This window comes from Vigna unguiculata, chromosome 1 (assembly GCF_004118075.2).
Source record: "Vigna unguiculata cultivar IT97K-499-35 chromosome 1, ASM411807v1, whole genome shotgun sequence".
NCBI lineage: Eukaryota > Viridiplantae > Streptophyta > Magnoliopsida > Fabales > Fabaceae > Vigna > Vigna unguiculata.
In genome coordinates, this window is record NC_040279.1 from 40,375,193 (window position 1) to 40,384,071 (window position 8,879).

General features: G+C 32.3%; 1 protein-coding gene across 1 annotated transcript; it reads right to left on the reverse strand.

The window, feature by feature from the left end:
* Positions 1-1,585: 1,585 nt before the first annotated feature.
* LOC114177496 (laccase-12-like) lies at positions 1,586-4,712 on the reverse strand. Its single transcript, XM_028062872.1, has 7 exons — positions 4,548-4,712; positions 4,283-4,434; positions 3,937-4,181; positions 3,657-3,785; positions 2,710-3,251; positions 2,165-2,606; positions 1,586-2,015 (listed from the first exon to the last, which is right to left on the reverse strand). Exons 1-7 carry the CDS (start codon positions 4,656-4,658, stop codon positions 1,885-1,887), a joined length of 1,752 nt encoding a protein of 583 aa, XP_027918673.1. The 5' UTR covers positions 4,659-4,712; the 3' UTR covers positions 1,586-1,884.
* Between the last annotated feature and the right edge of the window lie 4,167 nt (positions 4,713-8,879).

Consider the following 8,879-nt stretch of genomic DNA (forward strand, 5'->3'; position numbering starts at 1 on the left):
GTCAAAATGTATCACCGGAAATCGACTATCGGAAGTCAAAAAACATTATGGAAATCAACTTCCGTAAGTCAAAAAATTAATTTTATTTTAAATATTTTTAATTCTTTTTAAAATTTATGTTTTCTAACTTTTAATTGTTTTTTTAGTTTATTATTTATTATTTTATTTCTTTTTATGTTTTCATATTTCTTATTATATTTTAAAAAAATATTAATATCTATATATAATTTTATTTTTATTTAATATACTGAAAAATAAATATAAATATAAATATAAGTAAAATTAAAATAATATTAAATATATATATATATATATATATATATATATATATATTTCGTTTTTTTAAAATTTTATTATATATATATATATATTATTTTAAATATGATTTTTTTAATTCTTTTTTATTTTTATTAACGTTTTAATAAATTATATAAAAATAAATTTAAATTTAAAAATATAAAAAGATATATAATTGAAAAAAATTTAAAAATTTGATTAAAATTAAATATTTAAATTTTAAATAAAATTAAAAATTCAAATAAAATATAAAATATTATACAGATGAAATATATAAATAAAATAATTATAATAATATTTTATTAATAAAATTAAAAATAAAAATAAAATAAAAAAATAATTTAAATTAGAATAGTAAAACTTTAACTAATATATATATATATATATATATATATATATATTCATTTTTTAAATTTAAAGTTTTATTATTTTTATTTAAATTATTTTTCATTTTCATTTAGCATTTTTTTTACTTATTTTTTATTTTCTAAAATAATTATTTTTAAATTTATATATTTTATAATTTTTAATATTTTTAATACGTGTTTTAAAAAATAAAATAAAATAAAAGGTAAAAACCATAAATTTTAAAAAAATAAAAAATATTTAAAATAAAATTAATTTTTTGATTTCCGGAAATTGACTTCCAGTAATGTTTTTTTTTTCGAAAGTAATTTTGGAAGTGTGATGTCTGTGAGTTTTCTTAAATGGTTAAAGGATTTTTTGAGAATTTAAAGAAATTTTAAAGATACAGAAGAAATGCTTGGAGGTGCAGGGAGAAAGACCTAACTAATGACCATGATTAGGTTCAGAAATATCATAATTTATACTATCATTTAATTAAAAATATAAAATTGTTATTTTATATTAAAATTTGATTTGTATTTAGTTTTATTACTTAAATATAATATTTTATTATCATAAGGGATAGTAAAAAAAAGCGAGAGTCAAATAGTAATTACTCAAAACAATAAGAGACAAATAAAATAAAAAATAACCAAAATTATTATTGAAAGTCCACGTGAAGTAGAGATTTTTAATTCACAAAATATATTAATAACCAAAATATAAAACTGATTTCAGCTTAATATTCACCTTTTTAACGCAAAAGATTTTAATTATATATATATGAAATGCATTCCGTTTTATGCACTATATTGTGTTGGTTAATGCGAAAATTTATATTAGTTTATGATGGCAGAAGGTTTTGAAAGTAATCATTAAAACATGTCAACATTCAATTGGTTTTTCAACTGAGTAGTTTGAATAAAGAGCAAAAGACGAAGACTTGTAACAAAAAAAATCCAGGGCTTATATTATCTTCAAAACTAGCAAATCTGCTTGTAAAATGAGTGGGGCTTATGGCTATTGAGATGGTATATTTGCGTTGAAACCGCATCACCATCCCTCCCTAAGTTTCAAACCCAATTTATCTCTATAGAAAAAGAAGGTACAATTAAAGCAAAGCAAAAGCAATGAAATCAAAACAAAAAACAAAAGCCTCCCAAAATGCAGGGAAACATTAACCAAACTTTGAAACTAACAAAAACTGGTATCACTCCGTTCTTTCTTTAGTGGATGATTATCCTAACAAAGAGGAAGATCCACCGGAGGAGGCTCTATGGACTGCAATTTCCCAACACCGTTCTCCACCAACAACACCGTCGCCAAACCCCACCCTATGTGGACGTCCAAGTGACAATGCATAAGCCATGCACCTACGATTCATAAATACACACATTATTACATCATGCCAAAACAAGTCCAAAATCATTGCTTCTTGCATAAATGAGATTATTAAATGAAGTTAAAAAAATCTTTTTTTTATTGTTAGTGCTAAATGTACTCTTTTGACGTGTTTATATACCTGGATTATCAGCAACAAATCTAATAACTGCCCATCCATTTACAGGGACAGCCACTGTGTTCCTCAAAGGAGGATCAACAAGGTTGAATTTCGCCCTATCTTTCTTGGGGTCGAAGTTCCCGAACCCCTCTGCAACAATGTAGAAATCATAGCCATGGAGATGGATAGGGTGGTTCTCAGGAGTAACAATGCTAGTATCCTGCAACACAATCTCAACCCTCGACCCAAACTTCAACTTGTGAGCCTTAGTCCCGGGAATAGGTTGCCACAATGAACGGCTCACGTTGCCGGTGTAATCGAACTTCACCGGCGGCTTCCCCGGAAAATCGGTCGTGAACACTCCCGGGATTCCGAGGTACTGAGCCTGCAAGATGGAAACGTTGTTGGGTAGCACGAAAGAAACGTTGTTCATGCTCGCAGTGAACCTCGTCCCATTGGGTCCCTGCCATGGGAAGTGGAACAAAAATTAATACGTTTTCCAAACCTGCTAAGAATCTCTGATTCTGATGTTTTACGATAAGTGAATTAGGTTAATAGTGCAATACCTGACACCTATTTGGTTTGAAGTTTTTAGGGCACTTGTTGAGTCCTAAGCCCACGGTGAAGAAAAGGCTTTGATCGATTTCAGTGGGGACCTCAACTCTTCTGGGGCTTCTGAAGCTTCTGCTGAAAGCAGTGACGGTGTTTGTGTCGTTGTAAGCAGGGAGTGGAGGCATTATAGGTCTCGTTTTGCTCTTCACACCTTTAGAACGATGATGCTGAGCATGGTTACCATGGTGAGGTGATTTGTATTCCAATATTGCGGTGGTGGTGGTGTTGTCAAACGCAGCGTTTTGAGCAGATTGGTATGCACGCGCCGCCATGTAGTAGCGAGATGGTGGTTGGTCGGCGGTAATGAGGACATCAGTGGTTTGGCCGGGTCCCAACATGAGGACTTTGGTGGTGAAGGGTTTGAGGTAGGAGGCGTCGGCGCCAACGACCGTAAGTTTGTGGTTTGCGACGGTAAAGAAGAGAGGTTGATTGAGTGCAGCATTGATGACACGTAGAAGGTTTGTTTCTCCAGCATGAATCGGAACAGTGGTAGTATCTGTATTTCCAGTCATATTAAATTCAAACAATAAAACAATGTAATGGACTGTATCTGAGACTGAGTATAAAAATATTTTATCTTTAAAAATTACAATTTTTGAACTATTTTTATTTAAAAATTGTCTTTCTTTTTGGTTTGGGGAGACACTTTGTCTTTAAAGGAGAACAAAAAGTAAAAAAGGTCATCAAGTAGACGCCCTACCGGAAGACAACCCTATTGTTGACTAGTTTTCTTAAATAATTGACATCTTTAATAATTTGATATCACACGTCATTGTCCTAAGAGCTTCTCTTTTTCACGACTACTTTCTGGTTTAATTGTGAAATCTTTTTACAAAGTAAAGTTATTCAAAAAGACATGTGACATGTTGAACGTAATAAAAATCAAGAAGAGAATTCAAACCTTTGGTTGAGCACTTGTAAAGATCACCAGGTTGACCATTGATGGTGTATGCATCAGAGACATTAGGAGCTCCTCCAGTTCGTGTGGCCTGTCTCACCACATCAATAGGGTTTGCGTCCCACCATTCCCCTGATCACCATCATCACTATCACCCTTCAATCTTTGTGCAGAAGCAAGACAACAAAAGACACCACAACACAAACTCTATATATTGTACCTATGCTCCTGTCTTGTTCTTTTCATCAATGTAAATATTTAAAAGGGAGAAGTGATTACGTACCAAGAAGAATGGGTGTGTCGTGGTTTGGCTTGGGGAAAGGGTAGAGCTGTCCTTCCCTGGGACGAATGATTAAAGCACCATAAACGGTGGCTCTAAGCCAGGAGCTATGAGCATGCCACCAAAGTGTTCCTTCTTGTCCCTGTACGGTAAAACGGTAGGTGTAACTTCCTCCAGGACGAATGGGGCACTGAGTCACAAATTCTGGTCCATCTGCCCATCCTGTTCTCATCTGCCTAACACCGTGCCTGAAAGTGAATTAATGTTCATTAAACTCCTTGTTTAATTTTATAGATTTCATGTTCCTGTCACACCACCATGCAAATATTTTGCTTGGTTAATATCGTACCAATGAATGGTCACATTGTAACGAGCTTTGTTTGTGACTTTCACGACCAAAGTGTCTCCGTTGTTGATTTCCAACGTTGGGCCGGGGAATTGGCCGTTCACGGTGATGGCATTGTGTGTTTTGCACAGCCTCTTCACTGGAGTTGCTTCAACCTATTCCACGACAACCAGCAAGGAAGTTATTATCTTACGAGAAAGGAGTAAAAAGGAAGAAGATTTTAGTCCAAAGAAAGAAGAGAAAAAGAGTGAGAGAAGAGAACACATACAACAAACTCATGCGCGTGAATTTTTGCATTTGCTGCAGACAATGCTGAAGTTAAGAGAAGGAAAATGGTGGCTAAGAAGATGGAGGAGTAGTGGTTGTCGAGAATGGTCATCTTTGGGCGAGTAGTGAAGAGCTTGGTGTGAATATGAATGGTGTAAGTTAAGGTTGCAATGGAAGTGTAAGAGTGGGAGAGGGTGGTTTTATAGGGTGGATTAGAGGGGAGAGAAAGAGATAAAGTTGAATGAGGTTGGGTGATTAGGTTAAATTTGTCGAGGTCAGAATCTAGAATGAAACTTAACTTGGTTGAAACAAACAAACTGTAGGAGTTGTTGCACCCGCTAGTTAATTATGCTTACTTCAGAAGTCTTCAGATTTGATTTTTCTGAAACATAATTATGTCCATATCTTTGTTCTCTTAATAAATAATAAGACGTTTTAACCACAACTTTCTCTAACTCCCATTCATTCTCAAAGTAAAATCTATATAACTGTTTTCAAACATGTGTGACTATGATGTAATGGGCTATATTTTTCCAATTCCTTGCACAACTCTTGCTATGAATTAAAACTTGCCTTTGTTGATGTTTATTTGACTTATTACAGAAACAGGAACTTAACGAGGTTAACAAACTCCTTTTAACTGAAAAATTATTACATATGATTAAGTTATGTTACATATTTATAATCTCAATCAATTTGTATATTATAAATAATCAAAAAATTGTAATCTATAAAAAACCTAACCAGACTCACTAACTCGTAAGGATTACTACATAATAATTTCTTCCATTTACCATCCATCCATTCCATTTGTCATAAAAGTATATATAACCTTTCAAAAAGGCCAAAACAAAAAGCATTTTCACTTTTTTTCTTTGCTTTGCTAGTCAATTAAATTCTTGCAAATTACCTGCAGACAACTACATATAATTTAGTGTAGTAAACGGCCTAAAGTGCACTTTCTTTTCATCTAAGGAATGCTCGTGATTTGTGGAGAAGAGTATATTTTATTGCTCAAGAAATAAGTTAAGTAACAAGTACACAATTAAATATTGTGCCACTCTTTATCAGTCCAAATTTACATTATTTTTATCATTATTATTGTTATTGCATAAAGAATCCGGTCATATTTATTACATTTTAAACATTTTTAAATGTACAAAACGAAAATTATTAACTTTTAAATTATTTAAAAACATATTAATAAAATTATATTAGCATTAAACAAATGAACACTATTTGTTTCTTAATATAAATTTAATTTACAATATTTTTAAATAGTACTATTGTATTTATTGATTTACACATTTTATTAAGATCATATTATTATATTTTTATGGAGTATTAATAATTTGATATATTAGGAGACATGCTAAGTTTTTTAAGACTTAGAGTTTTATTTTAGTTAAAAGAAAAAAGGATTTTTACAAATAATAAAATTGTTTATGCGTCTAACTCAATATTTGATATTATAGTATGACATGGAATGTGATTAACAATTATAGGGGAAATTTGGAAATACAGGAATGGGGTAATATTCAAACAAAGTAAAGTAGATCCTATTGAGCTTTTTGCTCTTGCCCAAGTCATGGCCTGGGTTTGGATGAAACACAAAATTCCAAGTGTAAAATTCTCATATAGTGATTGGTGTTTATATCCGTATACTTGTTTAAAATCTCTTTGATATGGTAACTGCTATGTGTTCAAGTGTGCCAGGTGAACAAATACAGGAATTATAGAGGAAGGAACCATTGTATTGCAAAGTTAATAGTACCAGTTGGTTGAAATCCAATTGTGGGATCAAATGAAAGACACATCTATGTCTATGAACTGATGAGGAAGAAGGATGTTTGTATGAGAATATAATAGTTATCTTGACTCACAATTGCACATTCTACACTATGTCAGAAGTTGTTTCCTAAAGATGCAGTGGAATATATAGGGGAAGTGTAGCAAAGAAACAGTTGTAGGAGCTTGGATAACAATAATGAATATGCGCTTCTGGGCTGGTGTAAGGAAACAACTTAGAATTTCATATCATGCATATTTTCGGTATACTTTGAGGATTTCAAGTAGTTTTCCATTGTCATTTTTTGGGTTTCACAGATATGTGTTTAGCTAGTGTTATGATGCCAAACTAGTGCATCATTGTATACAGGATAACTTTTTGTATAAGGGTTAGAGCACCCCTTAAGTGCTCTTTTAATTTTAATTCATTCTTTACTGATAAAAAAAATTGATATTATATAAGTGTTCAATTATATTTTCATTATGACCATTTTCCTATGAATTTAACTTTTGAATTAAATTCCACGTCCATATCACTTTGCAATCTTTCTGCAACTAATAAAAGTGTATGCAATAATCGATTTACAAAACTATATTATTTCTATATATAATTTTTTAATGTCAAGCACTCCTCCTCTTTTCATTTGTTTTTCGAAACAATAGACTGACCCATTAATATTTTTGTTTACAGGTTTTTATCTTTTAAATTTTTTCTAGTAAAATCATATACAACACTAACAATCATTATATATTGACTTTTAATTAAATATATGTATATACATTAGTATCCCCTAAAAATTGTAGCCCTAAACCGTGCACGAAGGCCTTCACTGCTGAACAGAGCGACTTTTTTTTAATATATGCATGACCTATACTTTACAGTTTTATTATTCCTTCTTCAATATTGTTGATTTTTTAGCCTTGTTGAAGTCAAAGGGTGGTGGTCGTGAAGCTCTAACTCATTGTAGGTCACCCTCTTTCTTTTTTTTTTGTCTGGTAAAACTGTCTAGTGTTGTTATTCGCCAATTCTTATACCTTTAGGCTACTAACTTTGATGGAGATATATATTCAAGTGCCGTAGACTAATAATAATCATTGTAGCAAACAAAATAAAAGAACTATAACTAACTAAAGTGATTTGATTGCATCTAACAAGAACTTAGTTAGAGATACTTATGAACAATATATCGGAAGCATAAACTGATAAATTAGGTGACCCGTCACCCAACACGATTTAATTAATTTTCTTTTATGAGTGGATGACATCTGCGAAGAATTACAGGCACACAAGAATGTCATACTCACAAAGATACGTACTTGTGTGTACCAGGTACACATCGTTTTGATTTTTGAGGAACATTAGGTGACCATATAAATGCCACATCTTCAACTAATCTCATACCTCACAGTTATTCAAATGTTTGACAATACCTAGGAGAATTTGGTTTGTTATAGTTAACGACCTGTTTGTTGTTTGACTCCATCAATTGATCCTTCATGCATATGGATAAGACGAATTCACATCATAGATCTCAAACTTTCACACTTACAATACTTTGAAATTCCCTAAACATAAAAAATTAACTTTTTTAGAAAAATTGAAAGGAGAATTCAGATTTGATAACTGTGTGAGGATGTTCAACAGTAAGGAGTGGTGAAAACGGGGACAAAGTTGGAGCGGTGTAGGATATTTAGTGTCCCTATCGGATGATGTAATAGAAAATATAGAAATCTTAGATGAGAAGGAATGATGCAATGGTTTGAGTCTGAGCTAATCTGTGTAAGAGGGTACAGTGTGAATGTTGTGTGTAAATTGGGTTGATTGATGAATGATGGGATGAGGCAAGGCACTAAAAGGTATTAGCTTTGGTTGGTTGTGAGACAAAGCGTTAGAAGGAAAGCGTGTGAAGCAAAAGATGAAGGTGTGATTCGTAGGCTTTTCAATGGAGAAACCAAATTGAGATTTGATAGGTGAACAACAAATCATGACACTGCATTATACAGAGTTGGTAGAGTTTGTTACTGACTCGTCACATTCTTAAGAAAGGCAAAAATAGGAACTACACCACATGTCCTTAGCGATAACGTACCTACGTCCATATTATAAACATATATAATTTCTGGCTTCCTTTTTCATGGTTAGTTATAAATGGGTGCCAAATTTCTTGATTTTGAGAATTTAAAAAAGTTTACAAACTCATCATGTTGCTCTGTTTCAAAGTGGGGCCTTCTGTTTACAAACTCATCATGCTAGCTAGGTTTCAGTGATAGTCTTTACTTACAGTGTCAACATAAGAGGTGGTGTGTCGCTATAATGGCGTAGAAACTTTTGTTGTCCATTTTGGGCTTTCATAGTCATAGTCCTCACAAGTCCATTAGTCTTTGGAAATTGTGGACCGGGAAAAGGTCCAAAGTCACTATAATGCTTTACAAAGTTTTGGTCTGTATAAGCATCATTTCGGGCAATGGGCCCCCAATATTCGTGGTACAAGAGCCAACCAACAGGTTTAGGCAGTTAATTGGTACCACATACAAGTTGTATAGT